Source organism: Pteronotus mesoamericanus, unplaced genomic scaffold, assembly GCF_021234165.1.
Source record: "Pteronotus mesoamericanus isolate MK-2021 breed Mesoamerican mustached bat unplaced genomic scaffold, CSHL_Meso_final contig_24, whole genome shotgun sequence".
NCBI lineage: Eukaryota > Metazoa > Chordata > Mammalia > Chiroptera > Mormoopidae > Pteronotus > Pteronotus mesoamericanus.
Genome location: NW_026555100.1, coordinates 16644752 through 16668049, shown reverse-complemented (window position 1 = coordinate 16668049; position 23298 = coordinate 16644752). Strand labels below are relative to the sequence as shown.

Below are 23298 nucleotides of genomic sequence, written 5' to 3'. Positions count from 1 at the left end.
TTCCCTATAAAATTGTACTTGATTCCATACAGGGATCCCTGAAAGGCACTTTGTATGGGCACATTCTTTCTGTATACCTTTGTCTGGGCATCCACATGTGCCCCTTGGTTTACGAGGACTTCGGCCACATTCACTCTGTCTTCTTGAGCAGCCAAATGAAGTGGGGTCAGGCCACTCTGCAAAAGAGTCAAAGGACAGTCAGCCACCTTGCAGGAGGGGGTGCAGGACACACAGCCTGTTTGGGAAAGACTTTTCATAAATGCTAGGCAAGTAAACTAGAATTTGTATGTTGAAAAGAATTATAGAGAATAAGTTTATGCACTAGCATTGTGCCAATGTTGTCTGCAAGTTTAATGAAAAATTTCAAAAGCTCCAAAGTAGAGGGAATAGACTGGACTCTGTGCTCATCACAGACTCAGCAATTAGCAAGGTTTTCCTACACTTGTTTCACTTGGCATATTTCCTTTTTCGCCTTTGCATAGTATTTTAAAGCAAATCACAGGTATTCTACTATTTCTCCTACATACTTCTGTGTTCATCTTAAAAAATAGGCTTTCCCCCCCCAAATTATGCAATTTTAATACATTACCAGTAGTACTAGCTTCGGCAAAAAATATTAAAACAAAAATTGTTTATAAATTCAATTCTGATATATGATTAATATTTTCTCCATTAAATATTAATATTCAAAATTGACAACATTTTTTCTGTATGTTGTTTCTGGGTAAGAGTGACAACTTGTGAAATGTAATATAGATGCTATATCATGGGAATTTCCAGGTCATTTACATGATGTATGGGTTTAATGAGACTAAATATTTGAAGCCAACTGTACCAAAGAATATGCAGGCTCTGCAATTGTTCTAATGGTTAAAAGTGAATAAATAAATAAGTAAATCACCGAGACTCTGCCCCTGTTTAAAAATCTTCGGTGCTGTGAAGTATTTTTTTCATTAATAATAATTAAGAGAAAGTGAGTTGGTGTAAGTGCTTCTAGATTATTTTCTTTCATCCGTTATGAACACAGAAGTTAATATAGAGGCCTTCTTTCTCCCACTTCACCATCAGCACAATGAGAACATGGGCCTCTCCTATTTTTCAGAGAAAAGTACCAAAGGCAGCATCAGAAAGGGCTTGGAACCCTGCAGATGCTGCACATTATTCATTTACGGGTTGCTATTCTGTCAAACAAATTACACACTCAGGAACGTCATCCCCTCTTGATTTTTTCAATAATGTCTACAGAGTTTTTGGAAGAAGTTCACTGAAACTGAACGAGGGGGAAATATGAAAAGGAGGACTGATGCATTCACTTGAAGTCCAAGAAAAATATGCCAGGGCCCCAATGGCACCACCCAGATATTGACATCGTGGTAGAACAATGCTCCGTGTTTTACTTTAGAGAAAACAAATATTTTCAGCCGTAACATTTTGTAAAAGTGTCATGGACACCTAAGTTGGCGCCATTGCAAAATTATGAAGGTACTTTACGGAGGGTTATCAGCACATTGGAGACACGTCCTACTCTCTTGTGTCCCCCTGTGTACGCTCAAGGTGGCTGTGGGTTACCATCTACCTGTGACAGAGAGTCATTTCCAGCCTTCTCAGGCTTCCTCCTTCCATCTCACACAGTGCCTCATTGTTGCATTTATGTGCACACCTGTTCTGTAAAGATCATCATAATCCTGTATTTCGACTCTGTTTTTTTGGTCTGTCTTCCTCAAACCACTGTGAGCTTGTTGACACAAATATTGTAGGTTTAATCTCTATATAACCAGTGTCAGGTATCTAGCTTTTAATCCATCTACAAATTGTTGAAATCATAGGACAAAGGCCAATGTCTTTTAGGTAAAACAATAAATTCAATATAGAAATTTTTATATTTATATTCATGATTTTGGTTAAAAAGATTTAAAAAAATAATGTGATGGTTAAAACAGTCCTGTTTGAGTCCAGAAATTATCTATTCATCTTTTCTGGGGTATCAATCATTGCTCATTTAAAAAATGGTATTTATTAGGAAAAGAGAGAACAGCACCAAGTCAGAATAACAACAGCTGTGTTGAATATTCTACTTGCTTTATAAAGAAATATAGCCACTTGTGGTCTGCAAAATCCGTGTGGGAAAATAGCAACATCAAAAGCAAAATCAAAGCAACTCAGACACTAGCACTTTATCAGTAACATAAGTCCATGGTCTCCTTTCCTTAAAATGACCTGGAACTGCTGGTTACTAGTAAGGAAAGAAGAAAAATAATAAAGTATTTAGCTTGCCATAAATTTTCATCAAAGCTAGTTTTTTGTTAATATTTACTTTTTAGCAAAGAAATAGAGTCTAGTGTTAAATGGGAAGATGGGATGAGTAGGTGGAAGGAGTAGCGGGAGAGTAACTGGTGTTTAAAACTCTGGTAGTTCAGGAAAAACCGACAGAAAAACTGTCAGAGTTCCCTGTTGAATACTCTGCATTCGCATCAGGGCTTACTACTTTATAGAGAAAAGGACAAGTGAGAAGGGAAGCAAAGATTTACAAATGCCATTGTACTGGACAGTGTCTTGGTTCTGTGAAGTTCTCGAAAGTTCCGTAAGTACTTTAAGTGCCAATGGGAAGCCAGCTCATCTGCTCTTCCAAAATTTCCTTGGAAGAGAGTGTGTGTGTGTGTGTGCGCGCGCGCGCGCACGCATATGCATGCATGTGGGAAGATGGCTGATGGTTTATTATGTATGTCTTTTTTTCTTCAGAATTGCCTTACTGATGTCCAGTCTACCAAAGCAAACATTGACAAATTCTTTCTCAAGTTTCTCAGTCTAAAAATATTCTATGATTCCAAGGTGAATTCAAGACTGGATACACACACACAGACCCGCCCCCCCCCCCCCCCCCCCCCCACACGCTTAACTGGAATATTTTAAAGAAAAGAAAAAGTCAATCACACTGTATTTTGGTATGGAACCTCCTGAAAATGCTAACCTGTTAACCAGTTGTTAAGGTCTACTTTGTCCCTGGGAGGATTAATGAGATACATTGTTCTGGGCTCACAAAAGAGAATATACTCTACTCTAGTGGATGCCAGGATGTTGCTTCCATTAGAGAGGGCCAGGTTCTCTGCCTCATTTACATAAGGTGAATTTTCAGCAAACTCTTACAAGGCTGGTTTATACACTGGTACTGAACCTTAGAAAATTCAAAAGCGCAAACAAATCCTGAGTATAATAACTATTTGAAATTTCTTTGTGATTCCCATTAATGCTGAGACATGCATTCTTAAAAGGGATGCTTAAAAAGATATGAGAAAGATCAAATGAAAATGAAAATGAAATGAAAAAGGTGTTTGCTCTTCAATGCTCAAAAAGGATTTTCAAGGTACTCAAACTACAAGAAAGGTTTCCCCGGTATCTTCTGTAAGTCTTCTGATCCACGGGATGTGTATAAGTACAACCTTGGGGATTCAGATCAGTGCAGAGTAAACTTTTTTCCAAATTGTGCAAAGTCCAAAATGAATACGATTACTCTTTTCTACTTAGAAGGTGCCAAATGTTACCTGGTTAATCCTCATGACATTTCTGTGAGGTAAATATTGTCTTCTCTTACTAGAGGATGAAACTGGGGCTCCGAGAGCTCCCATAAACACACCCAGATGATACATCTCTAGTGGAAGTCAGATTTAGGATTCAAACCCTCTGTGATTCCAAAACACAGGCCACATAGGTTCAAAATAATTAAATTACTTGTTTTTTGTCACCATAAAACTACTCCTATGTTGAAACTCGCCTCCAGTATCTGAGCTAGAGTTGACAGGTGCCACTGCTGCGCAATCGCTGACTGGCAGAGGAAAAGCTAAGTGCTGATTCGGAGCCAAGCATTTGGAGGCATTTTTGCGGGGCTTTGTGTTGTTTGAAGACTTAGAAACATCTGCCCTGTGCACGGGGCAGCTCTCAGACACTATTCAAAAGTCATTAGCAAACCCTAATTCCCTGATATTTACAATGTGGGCTAAACTTTCACTTTGTTTCACAAAACTCGGATACTTTCTTCACTAATAATAGGAATGTCAAATATGAGGATGGAAGTTTGAAGAATTTTCGCAACACTCTCTATAAGTTCCTTGGAACAGCCAACTTATATACAAAGACTAAATGTGTAAGCTAACAACTTTTCCAGTCTATTGAGTAAGATAGCTACCCTAAATTTCTGTTATTAAAATGAACTCTCTGAAGGCAGCACTGTTTTCAATTTCCTTTTTGCAATCTAGGACTTAACCTGGGACAGGCAAAGAGTTAGTGCCCAAACCATGCCCATGGAATGCATCAACAGGCTACCATTGACCCCTTCTTAAACTTGCTACATTCTGGTGAGGTAGCAAGGTTGCTCTTTGACTTAACATTATAACAAAACTTCATGTTTTTAGGTCAACTTTGTGGACTTCATTTTCATGCCTGTATACTACTTAACTGTATAACTTTGCAATTACTGGCCTACCATTCTCTTATTGTTTAAACAGGTTGCTTCCAAGTTTTTACTACGTTAAATAACAGTTTGGTAAACATCTTGCAGTATCACACCTTACACATTCTATCTGACCCAGATTTTTCGTGACTTGTTAATGACCTTTCTGGAAGGTGAGGATTTGTTGTGTTCTATGCTTTGTAGAGAAAGAAGAAGGTTACCTTATTGCTCAGATTCACGTTGGCATTTCTGCTGAGGAGCAACGACACCATGTCCACATGTCCTTCCTGAGCCGCAAGATGGACAGAAGCAATCCCTTGCCGGGTAACTGCGTTTGCATCAGCACCATATTCCAGCAGAGTTGTCGCTATGTCCATCTGGTTCTTTTTGGCAGCGATGTGCAGTGGTGTATAACCGTTCTGTCAACATGAATCACGCGGTCACGTGCCCAGTAACAAGATAAAAACATGTGCAGTACGTTTTCAAATAGTCTGCCACTCTTTCTAGTGATTTGGTTTGGGGGGTTAAAAAAAAAACCCAACCATGATCAACTAAGCAAACACTGGTAAATTAGGCCGTGTCATTAAAGTAGTGTCTTCATGTCTCCCACATCTGACCAGGGAAAATACAGTTTAAAGCAAGAGTCAGAGTACCACCGGTTTTACAAAAGGAATAGGGGGTTCCCCTCCTACAGGCAGTTATGTTAGTAGGTGCTCAATAATTACTTGTTTTATTTAAATTGGGAGTGAGAGAAAAACCTACCAGGAAACAACAAACAATGAGGGGCCTATTCAGATGAATCCCTTTGCCGGTCATTTACTGCTTGCAAGTTGAAATTTTAAATTTTCATGGTAGTCAAGATACGATAATATGCCCCTATTTGATACTCTGATTGTCTCTTTCACAAAACTCCAGTCTCTATGCTATGCTTCAGCTGCACCCGTCCTCAAAACAACATGGAGCTCCTGTCTATGCCTTGCCTACTCTACCCAAAATACTTTTCCCCCACATGCTCTCTGGGCCAGCATCTATCAATTGAAGATTTAGTTCAAGGGTCACACCCTCATGAAGTCTTTTACTTCCCCTCCCCTTCTGCACCTGTTCCCCACCTGACTCACTCCAATGAAAGTCCAGAGATATTCAGTAATATTTATTATTATTTACATATGTATCTCTTCCTACTAAAACATACAATTATTGGTGACCTCTGGAGGCTGCTGAATCAGACCTTGGCCAACCATAAAAGATGACAACAGCAGCTCGGCCAACTTTTGAACTTGGGGGAGGTGGGAGAAGAAAAGGAAAAGGGGATTTGAGCCAACTCTTGAAGCAGCATTCTAGTAGAAATCACCGTCTCATACAAAGACGAAATACAGACAGGCCACTCAGAATACCCCTGACAAGGTTTGGAACCGTGGCTTCAGAGAGAGGTGGAAGAAATAGAGAGAGAGCTGCTGCAAGGGATAAAAATAGAGATCGTCCAACTCAGAACATACAACCTCCTCTTCAGTGCCAAAGTAGCCTTGGTTCGACCAGAGTCCCGCTGCCAACTTTGAGGCAGGTCCTCTAACAGGTGAGGAAGATGAACATGAAGATTTAGAAGAGAGAGTGACGATGTGGACACTGCAGCTCTTCGTGCGGAATTGGAAAAAATTTAAAAAGAGCAAGCTGAAGAGCAGGCCAGGGAGGAACGAGAACAAAAAGCTGAAGAAAGGATCCGTGCGGAAAACATTCTGAGTGGAAACCCACTCCGTAATCTCACTGGTCCGCCCCAGCCTCGGGCCAACTTCTAAGTTAAAAGAAGGTGGTGGGATGGTGACCTTGTTTTCAGGAACGGCGCCAAAGGTGCAGATGCTCAGAAGGAAGACAAAAGATTTGTCAATGATATGCTGTGACCTGAATTTCACAAGAAGTTTATGGAGACATATCTTAAATAGTGCAGTTTTATGTGCTTATAGACTATAAAATGTAAACAATCATTCTGACTTTATTTTGGTGAGGTTTTTTTTTTCTCCCTCCGTCATTTAAATTGTGAAAAGACTTCTCTAATTTTAAGTTCCAAAATATCTTTTCCCTGATTAACACCTTATTTGATAAGGACTTGGGAATTGGTTTAACCCAGTTTCCAGTCATATGTTTTCTTTTTAATATGGGAAAGATTATCTTCTTGTAATAAATGTTTTCATAATCTAAAAAAATTAAAATAAAAATTAATGTGTTGAAGGCATGCATTGCGTTGTATCTGCCTTTGTACTCTAGCATCTCACAATGGCTGGAGAGTTCCTCAGGATTTGAGTCAGGAATACTAGAGCTTTCAGAACACTCTCTGATCCCTCTCTTGGCTCGCCGTTAACGCTCAGAGGTACAGGCAACCAAATGTCCTTTGACAAATTATTAATTAGCTGTGCCTCGGGAGCCTTCAGAGTCCTCTGCCCTGAGAATGAAAGATTCCCTGGTTTAGGGGCCTTGTCCTGGCTCACTCTCGTTTAACAGAAAGGCATGATTACATTTTGACATGGACTCGAATCTGACTATATAAAACATGCCAATGAAATTAGATTAATTTTTATAGACAAGGGGACTTAGAGAAAAAAATAGAATTCAAGGATTTATATTTGGTAATATGATCCGAATCCACACAGTGGATCATTCACAATCTTCCCAAGCCACATGGATGGGTCACAAACAACAAAGAAGGTGGTGTGGGCTGCTGCCCCCTGATTGGCCGGCCTGCTGCAATTGCTCGTATATTTGAGTTACTGGCATGTCCTAGTATGAGAACATTTTTCACTTGACAATTATGCTTTCTGCAATCGATTGTAGAGAGACAATTTAAGTTGGGTATTAACCCAAGGAAGTGGAAACGCTACTTCCAGACTCTTCCGAAACCACCCTCTGCCAAACGTGGTGAGCCAGGGTAGACGAAGAGTTTATATCTCTATTTTTAGTTCTGACCTCTTGCCATCTAGAAATGCCAGCTGACCTGCGAAACATTTGGCCCTCTGCTCAGACACACCCTTCGGCGATCGCCTTCAGAGGCGAGAGCTTCAGCCCGAGCCCTGGCTCTGCAGTGCCTGGCAGGAAGCCGGGAGCTGTCACCATCCCCACCCCTGCATTAAAAGGAAAGCTCCCCGAGCAGTACTAACACAGGACGTCTGATTAGCCAATAGGTCTAACGTGAGCTAATTAGAGTGGTAAAGGCAAGAGAGAGTTTAGCTTCTTAATACACATTTGTCGTTTTTTTTATTGCTTTTGCTACTGACATAATCTGTAAATTGGTCACTTCTCAAACCCAAAGGCAGATCAGTAGCCTCTGATATAGACAAGCCTCTTGATTACTTCTAATTTCATGAAAAAACAAATCCTACATTTTAAAAACACTTATCTAGAGAAGCTCTGGCATCTCTGTGATGCATGCCAATTACAAACTCAACATCACTCAGAGGCTTACCTGTGCTCCTTACCTGAGATACCAAGAAAGTAAAAAGCAAGGGGAAGGCAAATCATGGTATTATTTTAGGAAGGAAAGTTAATTTTGAAAGACTTCAAATAATAAACATATATTTCATCTTGAAACTTACAATGGGATTTTCTAAATATCCTTAGTTCTTTCTAATTTCTAAATGATTAAAATGATTCTTACTTGCCACACTAACCGAGACAGATGCATTTATCAGAAGAGAAATAAAATAATGAGAGATTCAACTGTAAAAATATTAATCCATATTTCTTCCTCTTGATGTAGATGACAAAGTACTTGTCATATGTGCTTTTGTATTTCAAGATGAAAACAAAAGGAAATGTAATTTAAATGATCAAAAGTAATATATTTATATTGCACTTTATATTTTTTTTCTAAGAATTTCACAGCCTCTGCTGACCCATATTAATAGCTATATTGTACATTTTGTGGAAGAGAATTCTGACAAAGAGTAAGTTCAGGTTCCCTATCCCTTCCACAACTAGTGTCCTGGTGATGCTCAAAAGGAAGCCAGTCTTTTTGTACAGTATCTGCCTCAGGACATAGATCAAGCTAAAATGGATTATGGAAGCCCATCTTACCTTTTAGGAAACCTCCATCCCACATTGCCTAAAATCCCATCATCTTTCCAGGACAAGTATGGCTAAGAAAATATGCTGTCAATCTTACAAAAAGAGAAGAAAGGGTGAGAAGAAAGCATCACATACTCTAAGAACCAAGAATGTGAATTAAGGAAGAGTTAAGATCGTCACTCCTGCATATCCAAATGCTAATTGTGCCCTTGTCCCTCATTTCTCACCACTGCCAGAATCCAGATATTCCTGAGCTCTGTGGTAAAAAGCAGGTTATTTGCCTACCCTATATCCATTCTCCCTCCTTCCTTAATTAATGAAATCATCATGTCCTGTCCAGATGAAAACTACATTTCCCAGCTTCCCTTGCAGGAAGGAGTGGCCAATGAGGTGGAAAGAGAGATGGCTGGGTGGAGCTTCCAGGAATACCCTATTGTTTAACTTTTCTGCCTGTTGCTTCAAAAGGAACCTGACAGACTGAGCAACAGAAGTCTCTGGAGGGAAAAACCAAAAGACTGCCTACCTCCTGCCTGTTTATGACAGGAGGGAAATTGGCTCTCAATAGTTTAAACCACTGTGCTAGGTCTTTTTCCCAGCAAATGAAGCCAGTCCCTAACTGATGAAACCGACTTTGCTCAGGCAGTTTCATCAAAGTCTAAAGAAAGCTCCTGACCAGGACCCCTGCCCCTGAAAGTGGGGGACGTTGGAATGCAGCAGCTCTGTGCTGTGGGAAAGGGAAGGAATGTCCCTTTAGAAGAGCCTGTGTTCAACTGACTGTAAAAGATGTGCCTAAGGCTAGAGGGCTGTTACAAGGAATTCGTTCAAGAACTGCTTTTTAGCTCTTTGTCAAAGATGTTTTGCAGATACAAAGCCATAAATACAAATCTTTGTTTGACAAATTTAACGTGAAAAATCAATACAAACGTATCAACTTATTGACTCATTTAAGAGTTCCTGTGGTCAGGAACCACAGGTGGATTGGATTTATTTTGTTGCACTGTTTATTTTATAATGATTGTCAGTTCTAAACTGCTTGGCACCAGTTGTGTAAAAATTATTGCTCTCATGAGAAATAAATAGTTCACTTATTAATTATTTACTGATTGTCTACCAAAAACCTGTGGCTATTTATAAATTATTTTAAAAAGTGGCCCCAGCTCAAAGAGATATTAAAGTGAACTGAAATGAAATGGACAGACTTTAAATTTCATTATAAATTCCTATCATTTTAAAAACTGTGGTAAAATATACATAACATAAAACTCACCATTTTAACTATTTTTAAATACATTAAATACATTTACATCATTCTGCAACAGTTAGCACCATCCAGATCCAAAATGAAACCTTACCCATTAAACACCGACTCCCTGTTTCTATATGAGACATCACATAATATTTGCCCTTTTGCGCGATGGGTTTATTTTTCTTAACCTAATATCTTTGAGGTTCATCCACATTGTATCATGTGTCAGAATGTCCTTCCTTCTTAGGGCTGAATAACACTCCTTTGTATGAATAGTCTACATTGTGTTTACCTAGTCATCCTTCAGTGGACACTTGGGTTGCGCCCACCTTTTGACTATTATGAATGATGCTGTTATTTTTTCTTTTTTTCTTTTCCTTTTTTTAAGATATAGTTTTCTAAAAATTCAAGGTGTGGCTTTTTTACTAGAAAGAATCTTTGTCAGAGTCTGAAATTATGGGAGAAAAGCTGCGTTTAGATGCAAAGCTAGGTTAGGTTGAAAATATTATTCATGGGTTATAATTCTGGAGAGGACAGGGTGGGAGATATTTGAGAAAGACATAAAAAGTGGTTGAGGAGAAATTCAAATGTCAAAGATAACATATTCTCTAAATGGAGAAGGCACCTAAAACTTGTTCTCTTAAACTCTCCAAAGTAATCTAAAACAGCCCAAGTTCATTGATCTGTGTGTACAAGAGATTTGATCTAACCACCATGTTTAAAGAAGAGCACTCCCCGCACCCTAACAACACACAAAGTGGAAGAGTAAAACAAAGATAAAAAAAGCATTTTTAAAATAAAGGTGCTCACATTCCTTCAACTGATAATATTTAGTGAAAGAACTGGACAGCATTTAGATTATGGTTTGTATTATCTTCATGTTCTTGATCACAGCCACTTGCTCAACAGAGAACTTACTAAAGCAACAGAACCTATTACTTATCTTTCAATAAACTCTCCTTTATAACCCACCTCTCAAAGTCAAACACCAGGGTGTAAGAAAGCTGTATACTCTATGCATCTCTTTTCTGGCAAGTCTAGGCTGTCTACTGCACAAAAATGCCTTAACAATAAGAATAATGATTCTCTTTAGCAATATTAAAAACATATAAATAAACCTTCTAACTTGCTAAAGAGTACTTCAACTTTATTTTCTCCCCAGGCTCCAGGATATTCTACATTTTCGAGGAAAAATTAATTGACAAGTAAATATTTATTGAGCATCTACCACATGAGTTGACTAAAGAGCTGAAGGCACAGATTTCCTAGGGGTTTATATTTTAGTAATTTTTAGGTGGTATCTAGACTGGGAGGGTGCCACCGACGATGCAAGAGTGGAAGTAGATACAGAGATGGATGGACACTGTCTGTCAGTGTCCTCATGCTGTCGAATTACAGGTACCTTTGCCGCTGCATGAGGTGAGGCTCCTTGGTCCAAAAGCAGAAGGGCCACTTTCTGATTATCGTAATGTGCAGCTACATGCAGTGGAGTTAGCCCGCTCTGAAAACACGTGCAGAAACAACAACCAGTGTCAACAGTGTCTTAACATTAGAGGCCTAGTTTTAGGAGACGGGATTAGATTGGCCACAACACAGTGTGTAATTTACATTCCAGCTTCCACAACACTTGGACCCCAGCATTCACCTCCTATTTCCGAAGTGTCTTTCATCCTATGAGACTTAAGTATGGTTCAGTTATAATTTAGGTGGCTATTGGTGACTATTAGCAAGTGCTTGTTTTGTTATCATGGAAGTGGCCTGTTACACAGGGTGGCTGATGACCTCATACCTTCCCAGCAGCGTCTGGAGATGCACTCTTCTGCAGCAGGAGACTGGCTACCTCAAGCTTCCCATACTTCGCTGCCACATGAAGGGGAGTAAATCCTTTCTGAAAAGAGGAACATAAAAATAATGAATGCTAGAAATGACAAAGAGACATCACTTTTCTGAAACTGATGAATTATTCCAATGATGAAATCAGTTAAGCCTGCATTTAAGAACAAGGATTGGTGGGTAACAGTTAAAGGGTCCCCTTTCCAACAAGGAAGATCAGGATATTTCATTTTTCTCTGTCTGCTGATTGAGCCACAATAGGCCACTCATGCTCGGAGTAATCAGTCACCTGACCAAGACGAAGGTGGAGAGCTGGATCCGGGGCTTATTCTAGGGCCATTTTGGGATTTCACATTGTAGGAAGTATAGGTTCCAGAGTCCCAGGTGCCATTTGGATTTGGTGGGCTGGGTACATGCAGGGCAAGTCTGGACCGTCCTTAATCTCAGACTGGAGCCTTTTCCTTCCCCTTCAGCCATTTCCACATGTACACACATATCTTTGTTTGTTCCAGTCTTCAAGAGTAGGAGCCACAGATTCTTACACCTTAGGCACCACAGGGGCACTGAATAACAACACATGGTTCTAGCCCAATAAATACGTAGAGTTGGACACTGAGTTTGAGTAGCCAATCTCCCTTGCTCTCAAGTCCTACAAGGATCTGGGTATCAAGCAGTCAATCAACACGCATTGTTAGGGAGGGGCCCAAGTACGAGACAGGGACTGCAGGGTCATCAACACATTTGACTTCATGAGATTATAGCTAACGAGAACCAGTGGCAGCTGGCTTGGTGGGAGGACTGGGGCACCCCAAACCCCATCACCATTACTCTGCTTCATACATTGAATAAGATCTAAGAACTTATATTTAACTCTACCGAAGAGCCTTAAGAATCATAAGGGGTGAAGTTTGAGGTAGTCATTATTTTTTTCAGAAAGTTTGCAAAGTATTTGTAATTACTATAATTATCTTGGGCATTGATTACACATGAATGCTTCTCCTCTGCACCCAAATAAGAGAGTGCAACACCATTTCTATCTAAGCCATGCTGTAGGCCAATTCATCTTCCTATCACACGTGCAAGGTTTACATAGTATCATGAGAAAAATGAGCCCTAAATTTTGCATTCTGTATCTGCAGAGCAACTGTGTGGACTGTTATCACTCTAAGGCATCAGCATTGAGATTTAAAAAATCAAACCATGAATCAGACAGGACAATAGTAACAAAAGAAACAACAACAAACAAGAGTAACTGGAGAAAATTCTCCTCCTGATTTGAAAGTGTTGTAAAAGTACCAACCAACTGAGAATTGATAATGCAGTTTGTGAATGTGGCCTTAGCCAGAGAAATCTCTGGCAGTGTTTTTAAACCACCATTTAAATCTATCAAATAACATGGAAGAAATATCTGACTCTAGATATCAATGCGTTTTCATTAGAAGATAATAATGTATTGAGAAAATTAGGACAGACAAGCCAGACACACAGACACACACAAACTTACGCATACCCTAAACTACCCTCCCCCACCGCAGGGCTTCGCTGCATGTTATGGCTGCCCTGGAATCCCAAGAACAGATGATGTGGTACAGCCTTTGTACCTGTTACTGGGATTGTAAGGAGGATGTACCGGTATTTGGAGAACACAGCGGGAAGTACAAGGACACGCCGGGAATTGTAAGGAGGATGTATTTGGGGGCAGGCAGGATTCCCAGACTTGCTTTCATACCTTTGTTGTTATGGATAAAGATGCGCCGTGATCTAAAAGGAATGCAGCTACATCCTCATGCCCTTCTCGGGCTGCCAGGTGGAGTGGGGTGTACCCAGAAGTCGTGGCTGCATTTGGAGACGCTCCTTGCTGCAACAGCTGTTGTACTATATCTGCCTTCCCCAGTCGGGCAGAAATGTGCAGTGGGGTTTGGTCATCCTAAATGGCAAGGCAGAAATGCAAGGTTGATTAAACAGAGGAAACAATGGTGTCGTTGTGAAACATTTAACAAACTGCTTGGTATTAGAGGCGACATTCGACCCTTTTATTCAGCACTAAAAAGAATCTCATTTACCTTTCCTTCAAGGTTCAGAAAGGTGGAGATGGTAGATCTAAGATCCTTAATCACCCTTCTACTAAACTATTAGTATGAGAATATGAAAGACAATTCTATGTATAAATTATCCCCACTACCACCCGCCTTACTTTATCAGTTTTCAATGCCTAATGACTCCTTTTTTGGGCGATAAGGAAACGGGTGTCCTAGTAAACCTCAAATACCTGGGAGGGAAATTATACTTTCACCAGTTATTATGCACTCATATGAAATTAATTATTTTATTGGTGCTGCCTTCCCACCGTCCAAAGCTGAGGAAGAGCAGGGCAGTGCAGGGGTGCTGGGCTGCAGGGCACACCCGCAGAATGGCTCCCAGCCCAGGGGGCCGATGGGAGCTGACAGCCAGCCTCCCCACTGCCTGCCGAGTTGTACATCCTGGCCAGGCTGCATCTGCTCGAGTGGAGGGGCACCTTCTACACTTCACCCAAGGGCACGAGGCACTCAGTAAGTCCGGCACCCTTATCCCCAAGGGGCAGGGGCATCTACTCCTCATTTGCCCAAAGATGCCCTACGGTGGTGCTCCAGAGACAAGTCCCATACTTGAGTGTGAAAATGTTCAAGAAAATACTTTATGTAGGGAAGGTAGAGAGAAGAGGGTAGAACATAGGATACTGCTTTAGAAAGGTAAGTAGGATGAAAGTCAAGGACAGCAAGGGGTCAAAAACAAGGTCAAAGCAAGGTCAGGTTAAAATTAAATGCTAAGGCATTTTGTGTTCATTGACAATCACTGACCTGAACTGCCATTTTGATAAACCAGACCAACTACACATTCTCAGCAGTGGCAGACAAGTTGGTTCCTTCTGGAGGCTGAAGGCCAGGCCAAGAATGAAGGATTCAGGTTTAACCCTGAAGTTCTTTCCCTGGGTCTCAGGGTTTGTGGTTTCAGAACTTGTAATGAAAAGGAAAAGCCCTTTTTCCTTTTGGGGCTATGACAGCTGACATGTACATCAACCCAAAGAGCTCAATTATACAAGCACTTCCAAACAGTGCTTGTTCTAGCTTTGTGCATAAGCCCCTCTGTAGAGTGCGAGGAACTATGGACCAAGCCTAAGTTTGTTTCTTAATCTGTTCAGGACCAGCAATGTGCCAAGGACACAAATTTCTTTCTGGCACAAAGTGCCTGTTCTATTTAATTCTGGTAAATAATTGAATGGAAAAATGAGGTTTTTTTTTTTGTTTTTTTTTTTAAACAATATCATTTGGATAGAGAATTTTCCCAGTGGAGGTTTTTCATTACTTTAAAAAAGCATTCTTGGAAGACAGCATGCATATAGTTAAAGGTTTTTATTAAACTCAAGGATTTTCCCCTCAATTGCAAATACTTTCACATATTGCACGTACCTTAGCTTTAGCTTCTACCTGTGCTCCGTCCTGCACCAGGTACCGCACGACCTCGGCCTGGCCGGACCGAGCGGCCATGTGCAGAGCTGTTTCTCCTCTCTGGGGAGCAGGAGGCAGAGTAAATTAACTGCAGCTCTGAAGAAGGGTGGCGTATGTTATTTGCATAAAGCTTATGATGGAGGCTTACTTTTTTTTTTTTTTAAATAAAAAAGTCCCAAGCACTTACTTATTGAAAACTAGGAGAGAGAGGAAATGAAATACACAAGAATTTCAGAGGAACCTGACCCACGACAGAAGGACTTTGGTACAACCCTATGGAGCCTAGTCATCAACAGTATCAGACGTGTTGTTCAATAACTTTCCATGTGGCCTCACGGAGGGTTGAAAGGTGAATGCTCACAGGGGCTAGGAAGGAGGGTAAAAGAGTGACGAGGACAGGTGTGGTGGGCTCACGAGAAGAGCGCTGGCCCTGCCCGAGGGAGGCAGCCACCACCTGACCATTGCAGGCTGCGGTGGGGCAGCGCCGTGTGCCAGCCGCATTGTGCCACGCCTTCCTATTCAAAAGGAGTGGCAGTCTGGATATTTCTCTACACTTCGTGCGTACAAAGATCACAAGATCAGAACTAAAACAAAACAAAAACCAAAATGCTGCATGGCAACACAGACACACGTGAGGGCCAGACTTGGCTTGCTGGCTGATACTGTGCGTTATCTGCTTTCTCTCAACACATCCGCATCCTAGTCTTTGGGCATCACCCCAAGCGCCATTTCTTTGCCACCGAACCCCCCTCACCTGCCCCTCCATGTCACCAAGGAGACTTTAATTCAGATTATCTATTCACTTATTTAACAACAACAAAAATGAAAACAGTATAGAAGACATTGATAGAAACAAAGTCATAAAAATCAAATATATTCTGTCACACAAGGGATACATAACAAGGACACATCTCACATAAAACTTGCTAATGTGTTTCCTGGGAAGGCCTTGAGGGCGTGGTTGACCATACTACACAGTGTCCTCTGTAGGAAGGAAAACCGTTTTTCCACGGGGTTAGCTCCAGGAAGGGTTGTACTGCAGCTGAAAAGCTGGCTCGCTCCTATCTGTGGATGTGTTGATTCCAGCCGCTAGTGCAGAGCCCTGTCGGAGGCACACCCTTCGGGTCTGTGTGCAGGAAGCACGGCTTGCTCTTTCTGTGCCGGAATGTTGCTTGTTTTATTTTTACTTCTTTACTACTCATGAGTCTGACTAGTGTTCTCATGCTGTGGTCTGGTGTGCTAATATTACTGTGATGTCAAACTTAAAACCCTGTAATATTATGTCAAATGCCACATGCGGATCTAGGGTGATTAGCTACTCCTCTTGTATTTATCCTGAAGTGAGTCTCATGGTTCCGCACAGTGATACTTCGTGTGGGAGAAAACAGCTACATTGGATAATCTGTGAACTGAGTTCCATGGGTTTGCTGTACATGGTCAAGCACACTACTCTGAAGTGACTTGAAATCACAATAATGATAGCATTTGAACCACCTTCTCAATATGCAACATTTCTTAATGATTCTGTTGCAAAAAAAGAAAAAAAAATTCCCCCTCCACAAAAACTTCATTTTTAAATGCATGATATCCAGCAGTAATAATATACACAGTCCATAAATCCGAACAATCAGTGGCCTGTTAGTGCCTGAATGGATCTTACCTTCAAAGTAAAGGAAGCCATAGGTATTCTCAAACTCTATCCTTTCAAGTAGTCAAATTAAATAGTACGTAATTTATTTATAACAAAAAGCAAAGTAGATAAGAGCAACCTTTGCCAGTTTCTCAGATATTCACAACTGGACCTTCTCTGATAAAAGAATACTTACCACGTTGGTGGTGTTTGGGGAGGCTCCATGGTGCATCAGCTGCGATACGATATTTACATGCCCCATGAAGGCAGCCACGTGGATTGGGGTAAGGCCCGACTGGAGGGAGAGAGGGAAATGCTGGTTTATTGTCTTCTCATGAAAAGGGTGTCTCTGCCTGCCTGTCCACCTGCCTCCTGCCATCCATCCACCCACCTATTTTAAGATAAGAAGTTTATCGATCAGATGAGAAAACATCTAGACGGTCGCTACAGATTTTATAAGACAAACCTATCAATACATAATCATCATTTCCCAAAAGCCAGTTCTGTGATAATGAAAGACCTATGTAAGAGCCATTGAAAGAGAAAGATTTATTTCACACCTTTTATGTAGATCTATGGAAAAAATTGAGAGATAAAGAACCTGAAGGCTTTTTCTCTTTGCTACTAAACCTTCCTTATCCATGTGGCTATGTGTGTGTGTGGGAGCGGAGAGAGGGCAAGATGTGTTAGTGAAAAGTTGACTTTTATTTCCAATCCTATACTGGCCTTCACAAAGAATTCCCATGCATTCAGAATAAATTCATTATATTACATGTGAAAGAATATGGAGCCTAACACAAAGCCACCTCTCTAATAAATGAGCAAATCAGCATTAACAGTGTCAATTATTTAATTTTTAACTACAGGAGTATTACAAATTAAGGTGATATAATTAAGGTAAATATTATAATGGTCAGTAGGCTAGACCTTAATTGTTAAGTTTGCTTCAAAGCCTACACACACACACAACCCACAACACTTCTTTTTATATGAAATGATTCCATTTCTAATTTTTCAGAATATAATTCCACTTACAACATGAATATCCTAGTTCATTTAAAAATGGTGGAAAACTTGATTTGTTTTTTTAAAAAAAGAGAAGGAAGGAGATAACAAATCTCAACAAAAATTTGAAAAATGTCAAAAAAATGTAAAAAGAATTCTCTAGGATAAAAGTGAGGGAAAAGACTGAAGAGGAAGAATTCTGGTTGCTGGACATCAAATAGTGGGAACTGAGGAAGAAGGGGCAAAGGAGAACGTTGCTGTAACTTGGAGCCTCTTCTCCGCGGGCAGGGGAGCAGTCGGCACGCGACCAAGGGGCCGCCCTGGGCAGGCCTGAGCCGCTTCCCAGAGCTCTCAGGGAGCACCGGGCTGGCTGGCGGAGAAGCCTTCTCCCTGGCTGCCATGCACTGAGAATAAAAAACGCATCACTTTATAATTAACATAACAGGGTGCCTGCCATGAAGCCGTAAGACTCATAGAAGAGTAAATCAGTATTAATATTTTCAACCATTTAATATTTAAAAAATTTTGAGTGTTACAAATTAAGGCAAGTATTTCATTTGCAGGTAAGAGACTGAGATAATGCAATAATCACAAGACTAGATCTCAGTTTTTATGTTTGCTTCAAATCTGGTCCTCCTGACAGATGCACTCCACAAACCTTTACTGAATGACCTCCTGTGGGCCAGGCGCTGTGGGCACCTAAACACTGGTGAGACTCCAGTGTTTGGAAGGAGCCTGGAAGGAGCCTGAAGGGGGCTGGCTGGGCACAAGTAAACCAGCTGAAACAGTGCTTTGATGGGAATATGCACAGGAGGAGGTGATGGTCCTGGGAGATGCTCCCAGCCAGGACAGGGGAAAGGGGAGGTTTCCTGGAGAAGGTGGCCCGGATCTGGGCCTGGGGGATGTGCAGGGTTAGCCTGGCGAAGACAGAGTGTGACACCTGGAGGGTGTAGAGAGACGGAGGCGAACAAGAGGGTGCCCGGTCTAGGGACGTGTTGCTGGCCAGAAGCTGCAGAGACCCGTGTGCGAGGATGGGGTGGGGATGGCATGAGTCTGGGGGGCAGACGCCAGGCTCGCTTTGCCGTGTTGAAGGCTCAGCACTGATTCTGGTGGGTCTTTTTTCTGAGTTCTGTGTTGGTTTGTACACATGAAACCTAGAGCTAGTCCTTCCCTATCTTTAGCAACTCTGTGTTTCATGAACTCTGAGTGTTTATAGAGAGTAATCCTTAGTGTACAAACACACAGAGGTTGTATTATGACGGGTGTCTCAGCCTCGTCACGGGTGTATTTTGAGCCAGATAATTCTCTGCAGTGGGATGCTGGCCTGTGCATTGTGAACTGTTTAGTAGCATCTCTGGCCTCTATCCACTAGATGCCAGTAGCACCATCCAGTTGTGACAAGTAAAAAATACCTCCAGACATTGCCAACTGTCCCTTGGCAGGGCAAAATTGCATCAGGTTGAGAAGCACTGCATTGTAGGATTTCATGTAAATCACGCTTTCAGTGATGGCGCCACTCCCCTTGGAGCGGGAAACCTGTATTTGGGGTAATGCTTCTAGTCATGGTGCTGTATCTGCACTGACCCAGCCTAGTCTTGTCAGCGCTCCTCAGGACTGGCAGCACCTTGGGCGAAAGACTCAGAGAGCAGTCTGTGGCAATCACACACCACAAAACTCACTGGTCATCAGGGATGACGCTGGACTCAACTATCAGTACCTGGGGACCCCAGAAATCCTACTTCTCTCACCTCGGTTACAGCTTGGATGGATGCACCATGTTTCAGAAGCAGTTCCATTACTTTAATTCGATTCTTCTTGCAGGCGATATGAAGAGGGGTAAAGCCATTCTGCAAGGGACAAAGACACAGATCTACTTGACTACATTCTATTGAAGTCCAGTTCCACTGTGTGTGGTAACATATTTTTGCTAAGTTGATGTTTTGTAAAGATTTGGAAATGAACCATAACATGTGGTGCTAAACACAATGTAGGTTCTTTCTGGAAGCACAGGTAGGCCAGCGGGTCCCAGGAACCCAAGGTGTCCTGGTAATTGTGAATTTTTTGTCAAAATCCTTATGAGCTAAGGCAAAAATGTCCATGCTATTTCTTTAGATGATTTCATTCTGGAATTCACTCTTCCAAATAATATAGCCCTCCTCTACCGCATTTCAAACACAGACTGAAAACAGCTGTCCCAGGCACTTGTCCTTAAAGCTGAAACTTCACCAATGCCTATTCTGACTTCTCTGCTACATTTTAGGGCAACTGCAAGCAAGACCAGCCCTAGAATGTTTTCATTCCTTGCAGCTTTGAGATTTAAGTAGGTGCTTAGCACAAAGTTAAACAACCCCACATTATTCAGATCATTTGGTTTAATATTTAATCTGATAAAAGGACTTGCTTTTCAACAAATCACCTACCAAATTCTGCTGCCTCATAACTGAGACCATGGAGCATATTTTAGTCACTAGAGAACTACAAAATATCAGGGTTCACTATGAAAGCTTAGGTCAAAGTCACGGCAGGTGCTGCCGTGGACATTCTGAGACCATTTGCCTGGCCATAGTCCATGCCGGGGTGACTGGCTACAACCTTCACATGTTGTGAAATCTTCAGAGTCAGAGGAAAATGAGAGTACAGGCCCACGCCCTGTTTTAAGGCTTTTTTTCTTGCATGGAAAATGAGTCATGGTTGCTAATTTATTTCCCCCCCTTCTCAGAATTTAAAGATATGTCTGATATACTGGGCAGGCCCACAGCTCTTGAAATGCTGCTCTGATAAAAGCCCAGAGAATGGCCGCGGCCACACGGCCGCCTGAGGGCGGAGCTCCTCTCTCCTCCCTCCTGCCTGCTCGCTTGGGGTTTCAGAGCCGGTGCAGCGCGGTCCACTCAGCCAGGAGGGCTGCAGTAGCCGCAGGAGAGGAGCAAAGGCCCTTCTGAAAATGATTGCCTGGACGAGAGCCTTTACCTCAAAATTACTAGTAAATTGGTGTTTTTTTTTTTTTCCCTAAACACCAGTGCGTATTCTGAACTAAATTTAAAAGTCTTACTAAATTGGGACCATTTATTTTTGTAAGACAACAAACACGATCTTGCTGAGAAAACTAAACTATGATACAGAGCTAAGGGTTAAAAGAGCAAATCATTTCTGGAGCTGAGACTACACACCAGACGAAAATTTAGAAGCATGTCAGTAGGAAAAGTAGATGACAGGCAATATTTTATTAATTTCCATGGCTAGCTCATAAATTCCTAGCCTTGTCATGGTTAAGATGAAGTTTTTTGTTTTTAAATTTTGCTTCAGAAAAACATTTACTTGACTGAATTATAACTTTCCCTCCAGTAAGATAAGGTTGACCATTCCAGTCTTTTTGCACTTGTCTAGTATTCATATACGAGAATCACTAATGTGACCTTCAAGGGTGTTAAAGATTTAACCCTATATGCCTTGTTTATGTCGGAAACAGAGGCTTTATAGATTTCCCAGGATATTTGAAAACCTTGATAAGAAGTATACTTTATTTAATTAGACCTTGCATTTGTACCTCCTCAAAAGCAACCCCTTCCCATACAGAGGCAGCATGTTGTCAGCAAGACAACAGAGTCTGGACCTGTGGGCGGAGCCACTCACCAGGGCTTTGGCATTGGGGTTAGCTTTCTTGTCCAAGAGAACCTTGGCGACTTTGTAATGGCCGCAGTGGGCAGCCACGTGCAGGGCAGTCAGGTAGTCATTGGTGACATCGTCCACAGGCACGTTATGCTGGAGGAGAAGCTGCACACAGTTTAAGTGATCCCCTTGTGTGGCCATGTGCAATGGAGACAATCCATTCTGGAACACAGAAGAAAGTCAGTTTACTGTTTTACCTTGTAATTAACAACGTGCCAAACACAAAAGACAGTACAAATATGAACAGATAAAACTCTTGTTTTTCACATGGAAATACCTTCTATTTTTATAAGGTTTTGACGGCTGTTTTGAACTACAGCTACTTTTAAAACTAGCCCTCCGACTTTTTACATAAAAAGAAAACAAATTTTCAAAGATAACTTCTTTTTCTGATTTAAAAAGTGTGAATTGCACTAAAATCCATTACTTCTTACATTTCCAGTGAATTGGAGTTAATTTTTAAGATTGAAAAAGATAAAAAAAGAAGCAGGAACAGATTGGTGTTCATTAGACTAGTTTTTATTTTGTCCTTATGATTTACTAATACTTGATACTGAATTCTATATTGATTCAATGAATAAACAGGTCTGCTTACAATAATACATTTTATCTCACATCAATGTAGAAAGGAACATTTTTTCATTTTCCATCAATCTGGTGCCCCCGTGTGTCTATAATGAGGAAAGGCAAGGCATTGACCACGCCATTAACTAACGCCTGCTTCAGTCTAAATCAATTGGGCTCAAAGACAGTTAATTATGTGCAATATGAATGAGTCAAAAATTCATTTGAAGGTCTGAGAGAAGACATGAATAGGTTCAAAGGTAAATAAAACCTGAAAAAACGTAGAGTGACACTTAGCATTCAGTACATGTTTCTTAATGAAGGGAAAAAACAAGGTGTTAAGATGTTAGTCTGAAACTAATATATTATTGTACATCAGCTGTAATTTAAAAACAAAAAATAAAAAAATAAAATGTCAGTCTTTTCAAGCATGCTTCCTTTAAATATGCAGATAAATTGGAGAAGCCTGGGAAATTCCTAGAAAATTCAATTATCAAGAAAGGTTCTATTAATTACTGTAACATAATTTAACACATTTTAGGGGGAAAAAGTGCCAGAAAATTTAGTTTCCAAAAAAGTGGCCATCAGTGAACTTTGATGATAACAATATGTTAAGTATACACCAATGAACTGAGTATTTCTGAATCCTGTAGGCCAAGTTATTTCCCCTAATTTGTCAGTGAATAACATAAAATAGAAGTTCAAAATGAGGAAAAAAAAGGCAAGCCATCCTTTGGCCACTTTCATGGGTCATTCACTCACTGTTCACATATTTCAACCATTTGCATTCCTTGAAAACAAGAGGTTCGTGGGTTATAATTTCCCCGTATTGACCAGCAGAGAGCCTTGTATATATAGAAAAAGCTCAATAAATATTTATGTAAATTTAAAGACTTCATACAATGTCAGACAATCAAGATACTTCTGCCTTAAAAATTCCCCACAAACATTTTGAACCAAAGTAGAAATAAGGTGCAAAAAATGATGGGAACATTTCTCATTTGCGATACTGCCACCACCAACTGAGCATATGCACTCATTTATTTCCTGCCAAAACACTTTTCTGCTTTATGTTTTGATACAGTCTTTGAGGAAAACATGAAGTAAACAAAAAAACCCCAACAAAACTTGAGAGAACACGTGACTTAGTGAGAGGAGAAAAGGAAAGCAGTGTCTGTAAAAAGAAGAAATTCTCAATGATACACAAAATAATACGTGAGTGGGTAACATAGGTCACTGGGGAAAGACAAGAAGAACGGTCGTTTGCCTTACGGAGAGGAGTCTTATTACATATGGCACCTTCGCTAAGCTGAAAATATGGATCCATTGTGATGAGTTTTCTTAGCTCAGAAAGATGAAAGTCTTGAAGAGT

General features: G+C 40.8%; 1 protein-coding gene and 1 pseudogene across 12 annotated transcripts in view; one reads left to right on the top strand and one right to left on the bottom strand.

Annotated features, from left to right (window-relative positions):
• ANK3 (ankyrin 3) overlaps nt 1-23298 on the bottom strand; it is a 318471-nt gene that overhangs the window by 128866 nt on the left and 166307 nt on the right. For all 12 annotated transcript variants that reach the window (XM_054572740.1, XM_054572742.1, XM_054572745.1 and 9 more), the window contains 9 exons: nt 21327-21524; nt 19445-19543; nt 16888-16986; nt 15023-15121; nt 13306-13503; nt 11533-11631; nt 11146-11244; nt 4666-4863; nt 78-176 (listed from right to left, as the gene is read on the bottom strand). In XM_054572740.1, coding sequence (XP_054428715.1) covers nt 78-176; nt 4666-4863; nt 11146-11244; nt 11533-11631; nt 13306-13503; nt 15023-15121; nt 16888-16986; nt 19445-19543; nt 21327-21524 — 1188 coding nt within the window. The remainder of the gene's footprint in view (nt 1-77; nt 177-4665; nt 4864-11145; nt 11245-11532; nt 11632-13305; nt 13504-15022; nt 15122-16887; nt 16987-19444; nt 19544-21326; nt 21525-23298) is intronic.
• On the top strand, nt 5691-6381 carry LOC129069965 (spliceosome-associated protein CWC15 homolog; annotated as a pseudogene).